The sequence below is a fragment of the Hydra vulgaris genome, chromosome 13, assembly GCF_038396675.1.
Source record: "Hydra vulgaris chromosome 13, alternate assembly HydraT2T_AEP".
Taxonomy (NCBI): domain Eukaryota; kingdom Metazoa; phylum Cnidaria; class Hydrozoa; order Anthoathecata; family Hydridae; genus Hydra; species Hydra vulgaris.
The window spans coordinates 9,957,501-9,982,500 of NC_088932.1; the positions used below are offsets into that span (position 1 = coordinate 9,957,501).

Consider the following 25,000-nt stretch of genomic DNA (forward strand, 5'->3'; position numbering starts at 1 on the left):
TTTATATGATGTTTTTCTAACAGATTTAAAATTTCTTCATGTAGTCCAGCAGCAGTGTGGTTATATATTTCCGTGAATCCCAAGAAAACTTCTTTAATTTCAATTGATGTGGCTTCATCTTTTTCATTTTTAATAATTTTTACGTTTCTAAATACTTGACTGAGCTGATCTCTTTTAGTAATATCTTGTGTTGTATCCATTATAATTGAATAAAAAGGTGAACTATTAATATCAGCAGTAAGAGTGGCTTTTAAATGCGTTGCAAGGCAATGTATGACTTCATTTTGAATTTGATGGCTTAAATATTTTATAGATCCATTTGGCATACTCAAAACTTGCTTCATAACATTATCATATTTAGCTAAAAGTTGAACTTGGGTTAAAAAATTACCATTATATTCATTGTCAAATGATTCACGATGACCACGAAAAGCCAAAGAATTTTTACAAAGTGCTAATGTTATATTTACTATCCGCTCTAAGACTTGCACCCAAAAATTTGATTGGTATCGTATTCGTTCTTCTATATTTTTATTAATTGTTTCATTATGTCGCCATTTTTCATAAATGAAACAAGCAAATATATGTTGTTGACTATTTTCGTGAATTTTAATTTTTTTAGAAAGACCACGCCAATCTCTGTCACCATGCTCACGCCAGTTATCCTTTGCTTTTCGTTCTTCTGAGAAAAGCCAACAAAGCTCGCAATAAACGGCATCAAGTTTTGGGGAATAGCAAAGCCACATTCTTTCTATAGATCCATATTTTGTGGTAGTTTTAAAATATTCCTTGGAAAACCTACGGTTTTCTTGCAAGGGGTCGCGTATAAAAGGACCTTTTAGCCGTAACGATTCCGATAATACAATTATTTTCTTAATATCTTTTGTTAGTATTTTACCATGAAAATTTGCAATGTCAGTAGAAAATAATTCACTTGATTTTTCTAAATTAATTTGTTTAATGGCGTCATTCGTATCAGAGTTTAAATCTTCCTTGTCTTCATTTCGGTGGTTTCTCGGAGACCTATTCACATCTTCTTCGTTCACATTTTTATTACCAGTAGCAATGTTTTCTTCGATATCATTATGTTCTACTGACTGAATTATACATACCACTTCTGCAGAGTTTTGACTTTCCACTTCCGTTTCCGCTCGCTTTTCGATTGGTTTCAAAAACGTTGTTAGCTTCGGCAATTTAGCTAAAGTAGCTTTTGTTTCTTTTAACTTTCTTCTTTTTGCTGCACCGCTTGTACTACTTAATTTCTTTTCCATTATTATGAGTCAAAATCTAAATTATTACAAATTTATAAATTCAGTACCTGTTGTAAAATTTTTAATTATTACAAATTTATTAATTACCTTTTATTAAATATATCAGTGAAGTAATAAACTCTCGTGCAACAATACTTTATTATTCGTAACACGATTAAATAAATTGGAGACTAGTAATTCAGATAAAATAAGAAATGAAAAGTTAACTTAATACAACGGAAGATTTAATATAAAATTGAAAATGAGAACATACATTTAAAAGTTAATTTGTATATGCAACAAGGATTATAGAATCATTATCCTTGATATGCAACGACATAACAAATAATATTGTTTATATTTTAAAAATATTGAATATGCAACTAAGAACTTATAAATTGAAGAAATTCTTACAGTTTAAAAAAAATTTATACGCAACAAATTATTACTTTTACCGAATTCAGTCTAATTGTCTAATTCATACACAAACACAACATAACGGTATAAAAATTAACTATACAATAACATCTGGCAGTTCGCAGCTGATAATCGTACTTTATTTCTCAATTGCGTTTGCAATTTTAAAAAGGTTAAAACTTTTCGTTTAAATGTAAACTACGCACTCCAATACAAAAATAAATTTTTGAACAATATATTTTAATACGATGGATGACATTTTTTTTATCCAAGTTTTATATTTTAGGGCCCACTATACTTGCGAAAAATAGTTTTATAGTATAAATATTATTAAGAGTATAATTTTTTTTATATGAGGGCCCCCTATAGCTGGTAGGCCCCCCCCTGCAACGCAGGGTCCTGCGTCCAGTAGTTCCGCCACTGATATATATATATATATATATATATATATATATATATATATATATATATATATATATATATATATATATATATATATATACACACACACACATAGTGTGTGTGTGTATATATACACATAGTGTGTGGGTATATATACACATATATATACACATAGTGTGTGTGTATATATAAACATGTATGTGTGTGTATATATACACATGTATGTGTGTATATATACACACATGTATGTATATATACACATATATGTGTGTATATATACACATGTATATATACATATATATATATATATATATATATATGTATACATACACATACATGTACATATGTACATACACATGTACATATGTACATATATGTACATATATATACATAAGTACATATATATATACATATGTACATATATGTACATATATATACATGTACATATATGTACATATGTACATACACATACATGTACATGTACACATACATGTATATATACACACATATATATATATATATATATATATATATATATATATATATATATATATATATATACACATGTATATATACACACATGTATGTATATATACACATGTATGTGTGTGTATATATACACATGTATGTGTATATATACACATGTATGTGTGTGTATATATATACACATAGTGTGTGTGTATATATACACATATACATATATATATATATATATATATATATATATATATATATATATATATATATATATATATATATATATGTATATATATATATATATATATATATATATATATACACACACGCATACATATATATATTTAAAGATCGTTTTACTCATGCAAAACCACTTTTATTCAAAATGAGTATTCATAATATATACCAACTAAATGTTTTTAACACTCTTTGCTTTATATTTAAATGTAAGATAAACTTAGCTCCAATACCTTTTCAAAATTTATATGCAATAAAGCCCAAAAACAAATATGATCTAAGAAATGACAATTTTATTTATCAACATTATTCGCATACAAATTTTGGAAGGTCTCATATCTTATCGCAGAGCTTATTTGTGGAACCAAATAGTTTTAAAAAATTTTGATTTTTCCCAAAGTTGGAATTTTTCTTCTTTCAAAAACAAACTGAAAAAAGTTATTTTCTCAATAGAAAATATTTTCGAGTTCTTCTGATCTCGTTTCTCTTTTATAAGTGTTTCTAAATGTAATTTAAAATATTTGTTTTTATTTTTTATTGTTTTTTTAATCGGTATTTTATTTGTATGACGGTTTTCGTAAAAACGGTATTTACTAATTTCAAATATTTGATTTTATTTTTTTATTGTTTAGTTAAACGGTGTTATAATTGAGGTTATTTTATTTGTATGAAGGTTTTCTTAAACGGTATTTACTTTTTATTTTATATTTTTTTGAAATAATTGGTTTATAATTTTTGTATTGTTAAACGGTTCTCGGTGACAGGATCTTATGATCCTCTTCGAGTTTCCGTGTTCTTCTTCACGACACTTTTACCAGAAAATTTTGTTAAATTAAAAAAAAAAAAAAAAAATATTTACCTATGTATATATATATATATATATATATATATATATATATATATATATATATATATATATATATATATATATATATATATATATATATATATATATATATAAATATATATATATATATATATATATATACACACACACACATATACATATTAACAGTATATTACCAAATCATCAATTGTAAAAATTAATTCTTTAAGTTTCGTTTAATTGAGTTGCAGTTACATTGTTCAATAAAAACTTGAAAAAAATATTTAAAAAATATTTCTGTTCCATAAAAATGGTGCGCGAAAAGCAATGCAAAACTTATTATAATTTGTTTGAAAATATGACTGCTTAATAAAATTATCATTGCGTAGAATGTATTTATTTTTATCTTTTTAATACAAATTATGAAAAGAAACCGGGAAGAATTGATTTTACATAAAAATATAAAACATAGTACATTATAAGCATTAAGTTGATATATATTTAGTGCATTCAATTTCTTAATGAAGGTTTTGCTTGGGTAAAACGTTCACTAAAATTTATTAAACGTGCTATGTGCTTTTGATGAAGATGAAGAGGTTCAAGTTTGCTTTTATTGGTACTAGCCCATTCAATATTTGCATGGTTAATATGGCTGTGTTCTTGACTAGTGAGTAGTTATTCAAATGTGTGGCATATATTTTGGTAGACCAAACCTTAGAGATAAAGACTAAATCAGGTATGTATATATCACAGAGTGCTGATAATTCGTTCATTTTAACCGGATTAAGAGAAATTTGGTTTTGTATAATTTACTCGAAAGCTTTATATTTCTTGCTCTAGATGTTTTTTTCAATAGTCCAACTACCTTATTTGCTTTACGTGTTGCAACATGTACGCATTGATTCCATTTGATATATAGATACCCACGCCTTTCTTAATTTCCGTTGCCTCAAGAGTAAATAATCTATTTCCATCATTTTATATTCATGATTACTGTTTTCATAACCAAAGTGCATAAATTCGCGACACTTAACTGAATTAGCCATTCTTTTGACTATTCTGTAAGAATGTTTAAATCGTTTTAAGGAATCAGACAATCAGCATTGTAAAACTCAGATCTTATTTCTTGTAACAGTTTAGTGTCATTAGCATAAATTTTAAGAAATGATTTTATCTTATCCGTTAAGTTGTTTATATAGATGATAAATAATGTTAAACCAAGTACAGATCCTTGTGGTACTCCACTTAGAACAACGGTCAAGTCGCTATAGTGTTCACTTAAAATATTTCGCTGTTTCCTACTAATCAAAAACGACTCAATCCATTTAAGAACATAGCCATTGATTCCATACGCTTTTAATTTGTGAAGTAGTCTACGGTGTGAAAAGTCTAATAACGCAATACCGATTAAACTTCTTTTAGGTAACGCATTCGTAATGTAATCGATACTTTCCAATAAGTTAAACGTGCATCCTTTTTTAGAAAAAAATTTGTGTTAATTATGTGAAATGAAGCCCGTTTTTTTAAGATATTTAGTCGTAAGTTTCCTGATATCCTTTTCCATTATTTTACTCGGAACTGACGTGATATACACTTGTTTGTAGGGGCATTGAGACGGCTTTCTTTTTTAAACAACGGTGTGATGTGTGACACCAATAGATTTATGCGAGTTTAAATCTTCCAAATAAGCTAGCGTCACTTTAAAAAAAATAATTATGTTGCCAAAGTCTTCTTGATCATGCTCAAAAACAGGTAGCTGACTATTTTGACTATCATCAACAAAAACTGATTTGAAGTATTCGTTAAGTCTGTTTATTATATGTGCTTCTTATGTTAATGTTTCACCCTTTGGATCAGATATAGCACCAATAGACACATGATTATTCTGTTGCGCTTTAACATAAGCATACAACCTTTTAGGATTTTTTTTTTTTTGCTTTATCATAACTAATACATTCTTATTCATCGACGGTGCATTACGAGTAGTATGGGCTTTTTTTAACGAGATGAATTGTTTGCAAAGTTCATTATATTTATCGCAGAAAATTCATAGTACTTATTAGTCTTCTTATTTTCAAATAATTACTTTCATAATATTTTTACCAAAATTTACATAGTCATCTTTAATAAAGTTATTTTTTTTTTTTTGAGAAAGTTTCTCATTTTTAGAAAGATTAGCATAATTACAATTCAATATGCAAAGACATTGCGATGAATCACCTAACGATTACGACAAATCACCAAAACGGCTAACAAAATACTAGATAAGTTTATTACTTTTGTTGAAGAGTCTGTTATAAGTTAAATCCATAATGCTGTTTTGCTTTTCCTTTAGAAGCTTCGAATGTTAAGAAATCAAGTATTTGTTCTAGGTTATAATCAGTCAAAGTATAAATAAAAAAACACTCGCCGTACTATTTTAACCGCTTAGTAATTTGATCCTGTCGTCATGGTGCCATTTGATATCCGGAAAGTTAAAACCACCTGCTATTAACATACAACTATACGCTTTTCTATCTAATGGTTTGCTTAACCGAAATAATTGCTTTATTTATATCATTTATATGTTATAAGGTGATCTATAGGCACAACCAATAAGAACAGTTTCGTTAATGATTTTAATTTCTCGGAGTTGCTGTTAACCCTTTTGTTAACGGGCTCGACAACCTTATTTTACCGTGTCAAAACATATATCTTAACCCAACTACCTTTAAAACTATACTATGAGCTTAAAAAACGTTCTATTTCTATGAAAATTTACTCCTTTTTTTTTATCTTTCAAAAAATGAAAAAAAGTAGTTTAATCAGATAATCAATATAGGCGGATTAAAATTTTAAGTAAAAATATATCTTACTTTTATCAGATTATTTTTAAATTTCTAGACAATAAACAAACATATATAATAAGTAATTCTGAAAATTTTTAAATCTCAAACATTATTTCATCAAAAGTTATTGTATGTAATAGATCAGTGAATCTTTTGGTCTACACTGCGTACCCAAACCATGATCAACCCAAAACTTATTTACCTAGAAAACCCTTTTGGGGGATGATAGCTAATATATATATATATTTAGATGTAAATTTGGAAATCAAACTATTTCAATCGAGAAAGATATTTTGATTTTAAATTTTTAAGCTAACCCAGCCAACATTGACATACGGGTACCGTATGGAGCCCATACGGGTCGTCAACTGGGTCCCGTATCTGAAGACCAACAGTTTCCCGCCGGATCTTGGCCGCGGTTTCCATATGGGTATGCCCGCTGGGTATCCCGTATGGATCCCAGTTAAATCCCGTACTTTAAAACCGTAAGGGGCCCATTTGGGTTTGTAACTAGGACTCATATGGGTATGCCCACCGGGTATCCCGTAAGGGTCCCACTAAGTTGCAAATCTTAAAAAATTACGTTTAAATGTTTAAAATTTACAGAATAAGCAAATTTATATATAACTTGATTGGTTTATTTAAAAAAAAAATAATTAAAATTACAGTCGAAATTAAGCAAATTTTTAAACAATTCTTTTATCGTGCATCTAATGCTTTAACGGTTATCTCGCGAATTGGAAGCTTTTCCATAGTTGTTTAAACGACTTCTTTGAAAAAGTCTTTACACAATATCTCGTTTCAATATGACCCGTAAAAAAATTAAAGTTAATTGCTAGTCTTAAATTTTATTGGTAACATAAATTATTTTTAATATGTTATAAAACTCTTTCGATTTCTCCTAAAACTCTTCAGATAAAAAATGTAATTTTTACCATCGAAGGTAGAAAAATAAAATCTTTTATATTACAATCGACATTTGTCTTGTTTAGAAAAATAAAATCTTTTATATTACAATCGACATTTGAATGTTTTAAAAATGTACTTGAAATAAATAAGTACATGCTTGTGATTCATAAAATAAATGGATAACGTTCCTTTAGTTACTAATAAATAAATTATACTGCTGATTTAGGTGAGCTGTGTGACGTCATACTGAAATAGCCTGCAGCCGGGGGCTAATAATTTTCAAATATAATCTTGAAAATAGAGCGAAACTTTTTTCATTTCACGCTAAAGTTTTATCAATTAAGACTCATCAGAAACCTTATATAACAGTGCTGTGGTTACCAGATCCAAGCACCCCTTCCTTCAAAAGGGCCCCAAAGTTCTTAAAAATTTTTCCAATAGATAATACTAAATAAATAAATAAAAACCTTACATTTGTAAAAAGGCCCATAAATTTGCAAATGAGCCCCGTAGGCACAGCTCTGCTTATATATTATAAGTCCTTTAGAAAAAAGTGGTGGTGTTGTCGGCCCTGCTTATTAGTCTTACTGCAAAGTCTACTTTCAAGTAGTACATGTGGGTAATTCCACATCAAATCACCAAGTCCATTGAACAATGTGTCTTCTTTTTGTGTTATATTTTGACACATTATTCCTAACTAGAAAAAAATATTGCATGCGAAATTTCAGCTATAAATGTTGAGCGGTTGACAAGATACTGCAATTTTAATATTGACCTGGTTTCCAAAAATGACCCGGTTTTCATAACATTCTGAAAAAACATTTTTCTTAAAAAAATAGGAAATAAAAATGGGAAAAGTATGAAAATAAATATATAATGTTTTTTTGATGCTGAATTCAATAAATGTACTTAAAATGCTGAAATATAAAAGGAACATGCTTAAAAGTTAATAAAACAACGAGTTTCTATAAACCAACTTTGGGGCCCAATATCTCAAAACACCCCCGTCAATTTTTTTTTTTTGCTGTTATTATTTTCAGCTGCTTATAATCTTACTAGGCACAAAAAATCTAACTGGAAAAACTATTGAAACATATAAAACTTTAATTTCAAAGATGTGTTACTTTTTCAAGAAATTCCCAAACAATATTTGTAAATAAAATAAAATTACGTTAATCGTATTTTAAAAAGTTACTTTAATAAACAAGATTTTTAACGGTATCGAAGATGTAAGTTATTTTGAATGTGTTTGTAATAGTTCACAATATTGTTCCCATTTTACTTGTACTTCTTCTATTTCAGCATTTTCAAACATATAGTTTCTACCGGAACTAGAGCAAGCTTGTGGAACAGGTAGGTTTTTCAATATGTTGGTTTTGGGAATAAAACAGTAGTCGTCTCTTTCAGGTCAGTTAAAACAGATTGATGGACCTTTCGGGTGAAGAAACTTAACTTTAGCATCAACGTCTAGGTTGGTTTCAGTTACAATGCTGATCCACCACTTACCACCATAGACTACAGCTACATAACCTCCTAAAGTGAAAGTATCAATTTGAAATATATCTTGTTTCTTTTTAAGGTTGTGGATTATTGTATAATTAGTGTCCGTACTACACCTCTATGCCCCAACCCTGTTATCTCCAAGATGTATAAATTTATGAAAGCTACGAGTACCAGGTAGAGTTATTACACCACTGTACCTTTCTTTTTGCTCTTCGCGTTGCAATTGTAAGTCCAATCCCTTTATGTAAATGAAGTTAACAAACTTGATTTTCTCAATACAAAATTCATACATAGCTTTTGATGTGAGAATTTGGTTTCTGTATGGTCGTCTTAAACTTTCTTGTTAATCTTTTTACAGCACCACCAATTCCATCACATTGTGACTTTACGTGGGATGTGGCAAAAAAGTTCCATTCAACTTTAAAGCCAAATTCGCTCTCTAGTTGGCATAGATTGTAAAAGCTTTTACAATTTTTGTACTGTCCTGCGCAACCATCAGTGAATAAATGAAATTTGGACATATTGGAAAATTTTATTTTTAATATTGGTATGATTAGTTGAAATATTTTGTACACATAAGTTACATCATGTGTAATGTTGTCGGATCTAAAACAGTAAGAAATATGTTTCAGTACACCTTTATTATCTTTATAGTATATCACTAATGGATGTAAAGAACATTGTTGGGTGTTCCAATGATAGCTTTGTATTTCATCTTACACTACAAAAGCATAATTTTTAGCAAAGTCGCCAATAATGATAATGTTTGATTGATCCATGTTTTGTTTTAGTTGGCTAAGGTACTGTGATTGAGAGTGAGCAATAAAAGAATGAGCTTGTAGCTTTTGAAAGCAAGATACTAATAGTTCAACAGATGTTGAAACATCTGCTGTTAAACTCAATAGTGTTGCATGATATATATATATATATATATATATATATATATATATATATATATATATATATATATATATATATATATATATATATATATATATGTCATATATATGCACATAAATCTGCAAAGTCATGGTGAACAAAATGAGGATTCTAATATCATCATTCAAATCAAAAAGACAGGAGATCAATGAAGAACTCAAAAATTTTAATATATCTCCTCTAAAATCTCATTCAAAGTCATCAAAACATATACTCTCAGAAGGAAAGCAAAAAGTTGTGCGCATCAACGGAATGGTAAGTAACGTTCATTGTTCAATGTTCTATCAAAACTGTGTTATAAAACAAATAACATGAAAAAGAAGGCTGAAAACTTTGATGGAATTATGAGCTTGATAAAAAATTCTGTGTTCTGACACTGGCACCCCCAAGTTGGTCAATATTAAAAGATTGTTAGCTATCTCTCCGTTGTATAAAGGTAAAGTCTTACACAAAGAAATAGAAGATTCTGTTAAATTTTTTTATGACTTGAGTGATTTATGTCAAACTATGCTTGGAAAAAAAGATTATGTTATCATTCAAAAGAACATCCATAAACAAAAAAAACTGCTTTTGTGTAACTTAAAGGAATTATATGTATTATACAAAGAAAACAATCCAGAAATACAAATAAGTTACTCAAAATTTGCTTCACTTAGACCAAAGTGGTGCATTTTGCCAGATGCAAGTGGAAAAACATTCTGTTTGTGTTAGTTCTTATCAAAGCAGTTACGATAAATGAATCACAAGTCATGATGAGAAGTAGTTCTTATCACCAAAATGCTATATTGCTAGTAGATGCCTTAAATATTGGACTAAAGTATAAGGATTTACTTTCGAACACCGTTTGCTTAATAGAAAACAAAGAATGCATGCTTTCACAGTGCAATAATTGTCCTGGTAAAGAACCCCTTACCAAATATTTGTATGAGATTTTTGGATAATACAAATATGATTTTGAGATACACTACAAGCAATGGCAAACTACTGATCATGCAACACTATTGAGTTTAACAGCAGATGTCTCAACATCTGTTAAACTATTAGTATCTTGCTTTCAAAAGCTACAAGCTCATTCTTTTATTGCTCACTCTCAATCACAGTACCTTAGCCAACTAAAACAAAACATGGATCAATCAAACATTATCATTATTGGCGACTTTGCTGAAAATTATGCTTTTGTAGAGTAAGATGAAATACAAAGCTATCATTGGAACACCCAACAATGTTCTTTACATCCATTAGTGATATACTATAAAGATGATAAAGGTGTACTGAAACATATTTCTTACTGTTTTAGATCCGACAACATTACACATGATGTAACTTATGTGTACAAAATATTTCAACTAATCATACCAATATTAAAAATAAAATTTTCCAATATGTCCAAATTTCATTTATTCACTGATGGTTGCGCAGGACAGTACAAAAATTGTAAAAGCTTTTACAATCTATGCCAACTAGAGAGCGAATTTGGCTTTAAAGTTGAATGGAACTTTTTTGCCACATCCCACGTAAAGTCACAATGTGATGGAATTGGTGGTGCTGTAAAAAGATTAACAAGAAAGTTTAAGACGACCATACAGAAACCAAATTCTCACATCAAAAGCTATGTATGAATTTTGTATTGAGAAAATCAAGTTTGTTAACTTCATTTACATAAAGGGATTGGACTTACAATTGCAACGCGAAGAGCAAAAAGAAAGGTACAGTGGTGTAATAACTCTACCTGGTACTCGTAGCTTTCATAAATTTATACATCTTGGAGATAACAGGGTTGGGGCATAGAGGTGTAGTACGGACACTAATTATACAATAATCCACAACCTTAAAAAGAAACAAGATATATTTCAAATTGATACTTTCACTTTAGGAGGTTATGTAGCTGTAGTCTATGGTGGTAAGTGGTGGATCAGCATTGTAACTGAAACCAACCTAGACGTTGATGCTAAAGTTAAGTTTCTTCACCCGAAAGGTCCATCAATCTGTTTTAACTGACCTGAAAGAGACGACTACTGTTTTATTCCCAAAACCAACATATTGAAAAACCTATCTGTTCCACAAGCTTGCTCTAGTTCCGGTAGAAACTATATGTTTGAAAATGCTGAAATAGAAGAAGTACAAGTAAAATGGGAACAATATTGTGAACTATTACAAACACATTCAAAATAACTTACATCTTCGATACCGTTAAAAATCTTGTTTATTAAAGTAACTTTTTAAAATACGATTAACTTAATTTTATTTTATTTACAAATATTGTTTGGGAATTTCTTGAAAAAGTAACACATCTTTGAAATTAAAGTTTTATATGTTTCAATAGTTTTTCCAGTTAGATTTTTTGTGCCTAGTAAGATTATAAGCAGCTGAAAATAATAACAGCAAAAAAAAAAATTGACGGGGGTGTTTTGAGATATTGGGCCCCAAAGTTGGTTTATAGAAACTCGTTGTTTTATTAACTTTTAAGCAGTTCCTTTTATATTTCAGCATTTTAAGTACATTTATTGAATTCAGCATCAAAAAAACATTATATATTTATTTTCATACTTTTCCCATTTTTATTTCCTATTTTTTTAAGAAAAATGTTTTTTCAGAATGTTATGAAAACCGGGTCATTTTTGGAAACCAGGTCAATATTAAAATTGCAGTATCTTGTCAACCGCTCAACATTTTTAGCTGAAATTTTATGTGTTAACTTTTCTTTCTAAAATGCAATAGCGAATCTTGATCGTTTTTAATGTTATTGTTTTTGTAAAAATATTTCGAACGTATTAGATACTATTATAAGTGCAATAACTTGAAAACGCATTCTCGTTTTCGGTTTTTCTATGGGGGGTGTGATATTTTGGACGAATGTGATATTTTATTACAAAACCCGTCAAATTCCCAGATCCTTCGGCCTTAATAAAAACCAGATAGAACCTAATCAAGCAATTTTGTTTTATTTTTCAACCATATGGGGCCTGTCCGGAAACCAAAACACTTACCCGTTAAAATCCCGCTCCCGTAAACCCAGACAAAAACCATACGGTACCCGAATGTCAATGTTGGCTAGGTAGTTAGTACTAGTATAAGTGTTTCATCATACCTGTGAAACAACACATTTTTGCCAATTTATGCATCCATATGAACAGCGAGAAATAACAATATCTCTGCAATTTTTCAAGAAGAAAGAGTTGTTTCTTAAAATTTAACAGCTAAAGCTTTTTTGAAAACTTAAGTTCAGTTAATATTTTTTTTTAATCTGGTGGGATTGTCCAGAATCATATATTTTACAGACTGAAGGGTTTTATGTTATTTACTGAGTTTTGGAGAATAAAATTTGGGATCATATTATAATTACACCATGTAAATATGCATAATGGAAACCAAATAATACATCATTTGAAAATTATTGTATAGTTTACAAACCGGTAAGTGAAATTATTGCCTAGTTTACAGACCGGTAGTAAATTACTGTGAAAGGGCTACACAAATCAATTGGGCAAATTGACTTTGAATATTTTTAATATTTGTGAACCGTTATTACATTTGATTTGAAATTTTCTATAGTGATACAAAATTATACGAAAATTAGATACCACAATTTTTTTTAGCAAAAGTGGTGTCAAGATAATATTTAAGTGAAGCCATATGAAGCATGGTACTCTCTATATATGGTTGAAAAGAGGTTGAGTAACACTAATTGATGCAAAAACCTCAAGGTGCTTGCTTAACCGTACAAAAAGATATAAAAGAGTAAAGTTTATGAAAATTCGGTGCTTTTGGTTAAACATCCAATGTTTTTGTAGCGCCGCAGAATCGCTATCTTTGAATAACAGTAGATGTCGTATTATTTTCAACTTCAAATTCTATCAAATTATCATCCTCATCATTACTAAAGCCAGAATCGCCAAGATCTTTATATCTTTATGGCTATCTTCATCACTTTCTTTAAGTACAAAGTGTAAAGTTTTGTCCATATTTGAAATTTTTTTTTTGTGACGATGATAAATTAGACATATTTCAAAATTGAACATCTACCAATCGAACCAAGCTTTTTTCATACGGTTTTCACTGGAAGATTAGAAAATTATTCTTGCTAAGTACTAAAGTTGCTTAACAAAACCTTTTATCCACCGCTATGCGGGATACTGGTATTTTAAAGACATATTTTATTACCCGCTGTGCGGAATATCGGTAACGAAAGTTATAACCACCTGCTAGTAGCATACAACTATATGCTTTTCTATCTTAAGCTTGCTTAACTGAAATAATTGCTTTATTTATATTATTTATATGTTTTAAAGGTAGTCTGCAGACGCAACCAATAAGAACGATTTCATTACCGATTTTAATTTCTCGGAGTTGCTGTTAATTAAAGCCTTTCTAAGATGACGATCAAATACCTCATTCGTGACTAGATCACGCCTAATGTAGATAGCAAACCTCCACTGTGACCTATTCAATTTTTCTTAACTAGTGAGTAGTTATTCAATTAAGTAGCAGATATTTTGGTAAACCAAGCCTAAGAGATAAGGGTTAAACCAGGCATGTTTATATCACAGAGTGCTGAAAATTCGTTCATTTTAGCCGGATTAAGAGAAGTTGCATTTGTATAAAAACATTTTAAAAAGGAGTCATTTTTAAAGTTGGATTTAGCAGATTTTATTTTTTATATATAATTTATTTAAACAAGTATTTGCAGATAAACATTTTGATTCATTGTGTTTGTGCATCTCTCCATTTAATAAAAAGAGGTTTTTTATGCCCGTTGATTTCAACTTCCCAAGAGACACCAATGCATCGCAATTTATCACTGCGGATGACAAATCTAAAGGGCATATCAAGTTTTTTAAGATTGTCAAAGTCAGAATTAGCTGCTTTTTTTCTTTGATTCATTGAATTCCTTTTGCTGCTGTGCGGTCAAGGCGTATAAATCTTTTAAAGTGCCCAATGTCAATTGTTAAGGTGGTACAACACCAAATAAATAAAAAATAAAATAAACCTCCAAAATAAAAACAGTTTACTTAAATGATTTAAATAAAAAAAAGAAAAAAAAAATTAAAAAAATTAGCATTAGGGCTATAATGGCGGAAAAACTATAAAAAAAATATGCGTTTTTGGACAAACTTTCAAAACATAATATCTAAGGCCATCATCATATGACCTGAAATTTTGTACACTTACTCTAAACACTATTTTATTCCATTTAACAGAAAGATCTTTTAAATATCAAAGTAAATGATGAGTTATGTAGATTTTGCTCAACTTTTATTTATTTTTTTGACGTTTTAGAGAGACCTGGCTAAAGAAAAAAAAAATTACTGATCATAAAAAAAATCCATCTGTTAAATGAATTTTATAGGTATTTCGAGCAAGTACTGAAAATTTCAGATCAAATAAACAATGCTAACTCAAGAAACTGTGTTTTGAAGTTTAAGCAAAAACTTAATAATGCAAACTGAGATAAACAGCTTTGAAAAATTCTTGATATATTATTTACAATATTAATTTAAAATCCTCCTGAAACATAACTGTCATTACATTCTTTTGCTTTCTCCTCATCTAGGTGACCTTTTTTGATGGCTCTAAGAGTTTTTCTTCATTTTTTTCCCTTCTCTGATGACTTGCACCTTATTTGACTAATCCTTTTTTTTATTTTTAGAAGTCGCTAAAGTATTTAATACCTTACCATGTAAACTAAAATATCTAAAAACACTAATAACACCCTTTGCACCATCATTGTATGCTAAAATAGCTGAATACATAGTGTTCTAATAAAATGCTCATATCTAAAGAAAGATAAATTATTTATCTCTGAAACTTTGGCTAAACGTTCTTTGATTAATTTGACACATATTTTATGCAAAATTGAAAAACTCAAAAAAATTTTTAGTTTCCTAGTTTTTTTGGTGTTGTACCTTAAGCCGATGCTATAATGTTGTTTCTGATAGATACCGATTCAACTTCAATCATAACAGAAGAAAGTTTACTAGAATAAAAGTTCTTTTTTTTTTTGAAACGTTTAACTCTAACTATATTGACTGGTCTACACAAGGATACCATAACCTTTTTGAATTTCAAGGTCTCTTCATTAAATAGCTCGTTAGGTTGAGTTTTAACAGGTTCAGCTATGCTAAACATACAGTTCTATTCTCTCTATTAGTCACGCCCTTATTATGCTTATTGAGGGCGCTCGATAAGCATAATAAGGGCGTCTTATGTTCAAAAATTTATTGAGTAAACAAACAAATTAAAAAATCAGGTGCAACGCAACTATTGACGTTAAGTTAAAAACTACCGTCAATTGTTGAATAGTTTAAACTACGAAAGAAGAAAAGTAAAACAAAAAAAAAACTCGTTTAAGAAAAGATTTAAAAACTTGTTAAAACCCAATAGTAATATATGCAAACAGGGCCATCCCGAAGAGGTCTTCCGTGAGGGAGGAGGGGGGGGGTGTATGTATTATTTTTGCCAACTCTTAAAAAAATCTTGGTTATAAATTTTTTCTCTAAAAGTATTTAAATAAAGGTATTATAAAAAATATATAAATATAGATATGCAAATTAATACAAAAAAAACTATAGACACGCCGAATCGAAAAGAGATAAAATATATATAATCGAAAAGAGATTGAATATAAAATATTAAAAAAATCTATTAATTTAATATAGAAATTAAACGATAGTATTTAAGCTAATGAGATGAGGCGAATTGCGGAGAAAGAATGTATATGCGGATATTAGAACAAATGGAAATAAAAAAAGAAAAAAAGAAATAAAAATGCGGAAAAAATTCACGGCAACTTAAGCTAAAATAAAACATGCGACTTTAAAGCTTAAATGAGCAAAAAGTAACTTCTTATATTAACTTATTGAATTCTCATATTAATTTATTAATTTATTCTCATATTAATTTTTAAATTATTTTATGTAACATTAACAACAAGAATTATAATAGTTTTTTTTTGTTTTGAAGAAAGCAAGGATTTAATCCATGGCAACATTATTGAAAAGTAAAGAAAATGTAATTTATTATTTTTAAACTTATTACCATAATTTATAACAGAGTTTATTTACAAAATTATTTTGTTTCTTCTACCTTCCTAATTAATGTTGAGTGTGGATTGTTTTATTATTGAGCTTGAAAACATGTTCAATAAGTTTATTGTCTTTATTTGGTATTGTTGCTTTCATTTTCTTCTTTTCATTTTGCAACCATTTTAATTGTTAAGTGTTATCGACGAACAATTCATTATTTAAACAAATACTTGTTTTTAAGAAATACCTAGCCAATCATCTTTTCTTTAAGAACATCTGGTTCAGCAGCTTTTTAATTTCCTCTGGCTTAAAATGTGAGCAGCAATGATATCATGAGCCAGTAGCATTAAAAGCATCAAAACTGTTTTTTCACTTTATCAAATTGCACTAAAGATATCCTTAATTTTTATATTTTGGAAAATGAAAAAATCTAATGCCTAAAACCTTTAGTTCCCCACATTCAATACTGTAGCTTTGGTTAAAGCAATTAAAGGCAGCAATTTGTTTTCCAGAAGATTTCTTTCAATATTTTTTATTAGAAGACATTTGGTTTAGTTAATATGGTGCAACTTAAGCCTTACTTTAATTTTTCAAACGTTTATTTATGAAAAGGTTCTTATCAATAACTCTAACTCTCTTCAATAATCTCTAATTTATATTTTAAGTACTTAACTAAAACTTGTTACCCTGCTTGCTGCAAAATTGCATCTTGTTTTATTTTAAAAACTTTAGATATTACTCTGATCCCTCAAAATAACTCTCTTATTGTTACTTGAATCTTCAAGAATCTTTGAGTCTTTAGTTAAGAAATTTTTTATTGTTTTGTTTTGAATTTGTATTAAATATTTTCTGCAAAAATAAAGCAGTGGAACATTTTAGCTTTTTGATATTTATATATAAATATATATATATATATATATATATATATATATATATATATATATATATTATATATATATATATATATATATATATATATATATATATATAGTTTTTTTTATATATTATATATATATATATATATATATATATATATATATATATATATATATATATATATATATATATATATATATACAGAGTAACACTGACACAAATAATTATAGACATTCTATACATGTTCCTTGTCAGTATTTATATAACCAATATAACCAATTAAGTGACCCTGATACAGTCACTGGAGGAGGAAAGCATTTGGATTCAAGTGCTAATACACTGCTGGTAAACGAAATGAATCAAGAGCTTAAAAAAGGTTTAAAACAAAAAAAATTGATTATCTAACAGGTTAGTATACAAATGCAACCTCTTTAAATAGTAAATTTGACAAATTCATTGATGATATATCCAGATCTAAGGCTCAAGTTATATTTGTGTGCAAGACTTAGTGGTCAGTAATGTCTTCTACTAATATTCCCGGTTATAATCTGTTTAGAAAAGATCATCAATTTAGTCATGGTGGTGGTGGAGTATGTATTTATATACAATAGAATATTAAATCTTATGAAATAAATGAACAATCTCTAATAAATGAAAATATTGAGCAAGTATGGTGTTTGATTAAATTTGGCAAAGAGAAAATTTTGTGTGGTTGTATTTACCGGACAGGTCTTAGTAATAATGAAAAGTGTGTTGACATGATAAAATCATTAAAGCAGGCATATGCGGTAGTGGTGTAGTGGTAAGATCGCTCGCTTCATAAGCGAGAGGTTCGGAGTTCGACTCCCACCACGTCCCTGGAAGTACCGCGCTCAACTTAGTTTCTCCGCGCAGCGGCCTTGCTCGGAAAGGTTCGTGTTTCGGAGTTAAAGAGTTGAGAGAGGGTTGTACCACGAATAACAACTAAAAAAAAATAAATAAAATAAAAATAAAAATACAGAAAAATGAGTAGCCTCCTCGACTGTAGTGGCCCCCCTCGGGCCTTGGGGAGGTGAATAATCTAAAAAAAAAAAAAAAAAAAAAAAAAAAAATATGTATTCAGACAAAATAACAAATGCTCTGGTATTTTAATATGCGTGATTTTTACTATGCAAACATCAAGTGGAACAACAAACTTTAGTGAAATTATATATGTGAGTGACACAACTGTAAGTATTTTTATTGAGTTGTTACATGACTGTTACCTGCACTAAAATGTTATCCGTCCTAGTTTTCAAGTAAAGTTTGGTATAGGTACTAACATTTTAGACCTCATTTTAACTGATAATAGCAGCAGAATTTATATTCCGGAGCATTTTCTACTGTTAGGTTGCATCGATCATGGTCATCTTATTTTGAAATTTAATTTTGCATATAAAAATAGGTCTAATTTAATAATATCACAACCAATAAGGAAGAAAAAACTTTTATGTAAAAAGCGAGACTATAAAGCGCTAAATTTGTATTTTAATAACATAAACTAGATACAAGAATTTGAAAGGCTTGGTGTTAATGAATGTTACGAAAAATGGCTTAGAAAATATGAAATAGTGTGTGAAAAATATATTCCAACACTGAATTTAAATAAAAACTTTTTTCAACACAAAAACAACTCACTGTGGATGACAAGTGAACTTAAAAGTATGTGTAGTAAAAAAAAAAAAAGTTGGTTTAGAAACAGAAATTCAGGTTTTAAAAGTCTTATATCTTAGAAGTCAATAAGTATGAAAGATTAAATAAAAATATTAAAAAATTTGTCAAAAAAAGTATTCGCAATTTTGAAAGAAACTTGGCACTTAATTCAAAAAACAATCCTTAAAGTGTTTATGCATATATAAAAAACAAGATTTAAAGACTTTATCAAAGTAATAAAGCTACATAATGGTATTATAACTACTGATAATCAAGAGATAGTAAACACTCTTAATGAATTTTTTGCATTTGTTTTTATACAAGATGAATCATCAGTAAAACCTTTAGGTAACAATCTTTTAAAAAAATGTCCTAATCCATTTTTTAGTATTCCTATTATTCAGATACATTTGAGTAATTTAAAAATGTACAAATTGGTAGGTTCAGATAATGTTTACCCAAAAGTTTTAAGGGAATGTTCAGAATCTTTGTTGAGTTGTTTAGCATTAATATTTCATAAATCTTTTAGCACAGGAACTATTCCAAAGTTATGGTCATGTGCAAACGTTGTTCATTTATTTAAAAAAGGTAATAAACTAGATCCAACAAATTATAGACCGGTTTCATTAACATCAATCATTGGTAAAATTATGGAGTGAATTATTAGAGGTTGTATGATGATGTTTCTCATTGAAAACAATTTAATTTTTAAAGACCAACATGGTTTTGTTAATAGCAAAATTTGTATAACAAACCTGTTGGAAACATATTTAATCACGCAAGCATATGAAGAGGACATTTCAGTTGATGTTTTGCTTTTGGATTTCAAAAAAGCATTTGATTCAGTCTCTCACAGGAAATTACTAGAAAAATTATTTAAACTAAGGTTTGGGTCATTTTTGTTAAATTGGTATAAATCATTTTTTGTCAGATCAAACTCAGAGGGTGGTGATAGGAGAATATTTCAAGTTGGAAGATGGCTACTAGTGGAGTACTGCAAGGTTCTGTACTCAGACCTCTTTTATTTGTTATCTTCATTAATGACCTATGTAGAGGGATTATTAAAGTCACTAAATTATATGCAGATGATACCAAAGTTATTTCAATCAATCATAGTCTTGATGATAATTAAAATTATATATAACATTAACATGTTAGTAAAATAGTCTGAAGGTTAATTAATTAAATTTAATGGTTAATTAATTAAATTTAAAGTCATGTATATTGGTTAAAAGAATCCTAGATATGAATATAAATTGAACAACTCTGTTTTAACAGAAACAACAATAGAAAAAGATCTTGGGATTTTTCACTTCAATCATGTCATAATCACAAATCATATGAAGAAAGATTAAATATACTTGAACTGCCAAATTTGCATGATAGAAGAAGTAGAGGTGATCTGAGTCAAATGTATAAGATCTCAAAATGAAAAGATATTGTTAATTTTCTCCACCCTCCATTAAATTTTGAGCTGGAACGATCAAATAGAAGTAACAATTGCAGAATATGCAGACAATTTACCAATTCGAGAATTTGTCACCATTTCTTCACAAACAGAGTTACAAACTATTGGAATTCTTTTTCTCAATGGATAATAGATATAGATAACTTAAACCTTTTTAAAAACAGCATTGATAAATATTTTGGTTTCTGAAAACTATATTTTGTAATCGACTGTCATAGTCTTAATTCTACGTAATTAAGACTCAACACACCTTAAGTGTGTACAGCATCTTTTCTATTCTGTTCTATTCTATAGTTTGGAAATTTTAAAATTTCAAAAATAAATTGTAAAACAGACCTTATTAAATTTTAAAGATAAATTTAATGAAATAAATTTAAGTTTATTAATGTTTAAAAATAAATTTAATTTAAATATAATAAGATAAAAGTAAATTAAAAATTGTTTAAAAACAGAAAGTAGAAAAAAATTTATTTAATAATCTGTTGTTTTTTTTACCCAAAAAAAAAATAATTTAACTATTGCAGTTAAAATATTTTTTACAACAATCAATTACAGCTTAATGTTTTCCGCTTTTTAATTATTTCTAAAGACTGGCCACATTTAAATCTAATCTTGTTAGACAGTACAAAGTTTGGTACTGCAAACATTGCCATCTGCAATATGACTGGATACAAATTGGTTTAGCTCACAGTAGCCTATCATATTTAATTTGTTTTATTGAATTAAAGCAATCAACGGAATGATGTCATTACATCTCCCTTTCAAATGGTTTCAGCCATCCCTGTGTTATCTATTCTCTTATTTCTATTGCGTACTTATTTTTAATGTTTTCAGAGGTATGATAATTTGGAATTTTGTTTGTTAAAATTGGTGCTTTCAGCAGCCATTTCCCAGACACGCTCCAGCTGCTATTTTTGAATTCTTCTGCAAGTCTTTATCAATGAGTTTTTGAATAGTAGGTAAGGATACTTCATTCTTTTTTTCTTAAGAGACTGCAATACTGCTAATAGTTAGTTACTCTACATTTAACTTTATGGTTTTGCTCTCTTGTCTTTCTCTCCTAACTTTGACACCTCCAAGCAGTAATATTGCATCTATACCAAGTAGCATTTGATATTTAGGAACAATGTAGGCAACCAGGCAACCAGGCAACCAATGATGGTATTGTTTATACAAAGATAAACAACAGTCTGGTGTTTTACTTCAATTGATGCAGAGAGTTGGCTTTAAATTTTGTGGGAAATCGCTTGCATAAAATTCAAATTTTGTGGGAAAATTCAAAGTCGCTTGCACAAAAACGGATGACCTCTAACTTTTTTTTTGAGTTTGTACACTTTTTGTATCAGTGCTGGGCCAGGTGGTTGTCCATTACACACACAAAGTACCTCTTTTTTTCAATTTCACATTGTTTAGCATGTTATGGTCTTTTATTTGCATCCTTGAGCAACCTGTCTTATATTAATCGCAACACAATTCACAAAATTAATAAAACATGATTCTTTGCAGTGAAAGATTACCAAACTTCTTGATTTTTTAGTGACCTGGTACAGCGACATGGTTGATATAAAGCATGCAGTTTGCAGCTGTTTTCTTGCTTCATCAGGTAATTCGAGAATAAATGCGCCTTATCCACTCATCGTTTATGTGAGATAATATTACCTTAGCTTTGTTAATTCTGCTTAATATACCTCAATGGACTCATTCTCTTTAAGATAGCAATTTATGAACTCTTCATACCCTGTTAGCAGAGAAGCAAAGAAGGCAGTAGTTAGTGCATTTTTCACTTCATTGTAGTCTTCTTTTATCTCATCACTGAGGCCTTGATAAATGGCAAACACCCTGCCAGAAAGAAATAAGGGGAACTCACCAACTTTTTGAAGTTTTACTAACAATTTCAATTTCTGTATCCATTCTGAAATTTCACCTGAATCATTGGCTGTAACACCAAATCTGCAAACTTTATCACGATGCTCATGGCTGAAATAGCTTGTAATAATAAGTCTTTTTTTTTTTATCAATCAAATGCTATTGCTGACCATGCAAATAATTTTTTTTGTTGACAACTTGACCATGACTGTTTAGATGTTTTGATGATTTAAAGAGTTCAGAAATGAGCTGAAAAAAGAAACGCTACGCTAAACTTGAACTAGAAAAAAAATTCACAAATATATATATAGAAAAAAGAAAACATTTCCATATGAAAAAGAAAATGTATAAGCTTTAAAAAATAAAACTCAAAAAACTCAAACTTAAGTTGAAAATTACTTTTTGTTTTGTTTTTAATTGAATCAATAATTTGAAATTAATTACTTTATAATTTTATCTTTAGAAACGTTTTATTGAAGTTACGCAAAACGTTTTTACAAATTACTTTTAGTGATTGTTTAATAAATGAACAATTTAATTTAAGTTATTTAAAGGTAAAAGATATAATGTTTTTAAGTTGTATAAACATTTTTTCAAAAAATTTGCAAAAAAAATTGCTTAAAAAATAACAAAAAAAAAGTCTTTTTAAAATAGTAGTTTTTAATCATTTCATGCTCTAATTAATAAGTCAAGTTTTAAAAAAAAAGAAGCTTTTAAACAATTCTTTTTAAAAATAGAAGCAAAATAAAAATAAAGCAATTAAATTAATTTGATTGGGAGATTTAATTTAACTTATTCATAATTTAAAGTAACTTAAAAAATATTCTTTCAAAAGATTTTTAGAAAAACATGTAAAAACAGTTTAAAATATTTATATTTATACATTCATAAAAATACATGCCTACATAAAAAAAAATTAAATATAACATTTTTTTTTAATTTACACAAAATGTGTTTATTTTAAATAATCATTAGAATTAATTTAGTATTTTATTTAAAGCCTTCGCATAAAATAAAAACTTTAGAAAAGATCAACAAATATAAGTTATTCATACCGTAACGATTTTTTTTATTGCATTTAAATTGTTTAAACATCAAAACAGCTGTGATCAAATAGTAAAAAAAATTTATAAGCATGTGATCAGTTACAGCGTGCGATTGCAAGCCATTCCTGTCCAAGCCTGATTTGCAAATACCCCTGAGGGTATAATAAACATCGTTAACATTATATACAATATAATATATGACGCACCCACAATGTTCTTTCTGACGCAACATATTACTAAGGTTTAATGCTATCATACTATGGTTTAATAATAAGGTGTAGTACTATCATATTATGGTTTAATACTAAGACATAATAATTTTTCATTCAGAATGTTAATGAGGAACATCCTTGTATTTTGATTCCAAAGTTATTAAAACAATTTTATCATCTTGGTTGGGTTACAGGAACTGGTGGAGGCATTAGTATTAAATATAGGTAAGTTTTGGTTTTTTACTACTAAAAATTAAAAAAGTCCTCTAAAAAAGTTACTTGACCACTCTTTTTACATTGATTACTTTTACTATTTGCATTGAAAATTTTGTTTTCCATTATTCCAACTCAATTATTTATAAATAAAAAATCTAAATAAGACTTACAAGTTTGTCAATATAAGCAAGCCTTTCTGGGAAGCGTGTGCAGTTGCACATCGTGTTCGTCCACGTTTAAAGTAATTTCTTTAGACACATTTTTATATAGTAAGCGTTTTAAGAATTTATGGCAAAAAAAAGCTATTAGAAACAACAGGAAATAAAACAGCAATACTCCAAGAAAGAAAACAAATAATATACGAAATAGAAAACCTAAATAAAATGAACTAAAAAAAAAATTGAAAATTAAAAAAAGAAAATTTTTGTCAAAAAAATAATATACCTAAATATTTTACTGTTTTTTTAGAGCCTTTGTTATTTTCCACTACCAAAATTGATACAAGTCGAGGAAAAAAGCAGATAAGAATATAACAAAAATAATTTTTTTTTTTTGATATACAATTTATTACCTACTTTTGTCAGTCAGTATATTAAGGAAACACTTCATTATTTGCAAAAGAAATATGGACAACTTTGAAATTCGTTTTTAAATTGTTTTTGCTATACTCTACTGTTTTTATTAATGCACAGGAAAGCGAAAATACTAATTGCTATTTATTTGTTAAAAATGTTTTCTTCTTTAAGAAGTTTTTCATGTAAAAAAATAAAGTTATTAATACTAATATTTAAATATAAAATGTTAGGTTGTTTTCACTACTCCCATTTAAATAGTC

General features: G+C 28.3%; 2 protein-coding genes across 2 annotated transcripts in view; one reads left to right on the top strand and one right to left on the bottom strand.

Annotated features, from left to right (window-relative positions):
• LOC136090207 (zinc finger MYM-type protein 1-like) overlaps positions 1-1,537 on the bottom strand; it is a 2,831-nt gene extending 1,294 nt beyond the window's left edge. The window contains exons 1-2 of the mRNA XM_065816405.1: positions 1,359-1,537; positions 1-1,287 (exon numbers count right to left, since the gene is read on the bottom strand). The exon at positions 1-1,287 is cut by the window's left edge and continues 1,294 nt beyond it. Of these exons, the coding sequence (XP_065672477.1) occupies positions 1-1,271 (1,271 nt within the window). The 5' untranslated portion in view covers positions 1,272-1,287; positions 1,359-1,537. The remainder of the gene's footprint in view (positions 1,288-1,358) is intronic.
• A 14,988-nt stretch (positions 1,538-16,525) lies between these two features.
• The window catches only part of LOC100202452 (methylthioribulose-1-phosphate dehydratase), a 34,597-nt gene continuing 26,122 nt past the window's right edge, over positions 16,526-25,000 (top strand). The window contains exons 1-3 of the mRNA XM_065816894.1: positions 16,526-16,623; positions 16,749-16,796; positions 24,068-24,174. Of these exons, the coding sequence (XP_065672966.1) occupies positions 16,767-16,796; positions 24,068-24,174 (137 nt within the window). The 5' untranslated portion in view covers positions 16,526-16,623; positions 16,749-16,766. The remainder of the gene's footprint in view (positions 16,624-16,748; positions 16,797-24,067; positions 24,175-25,000) is intronic.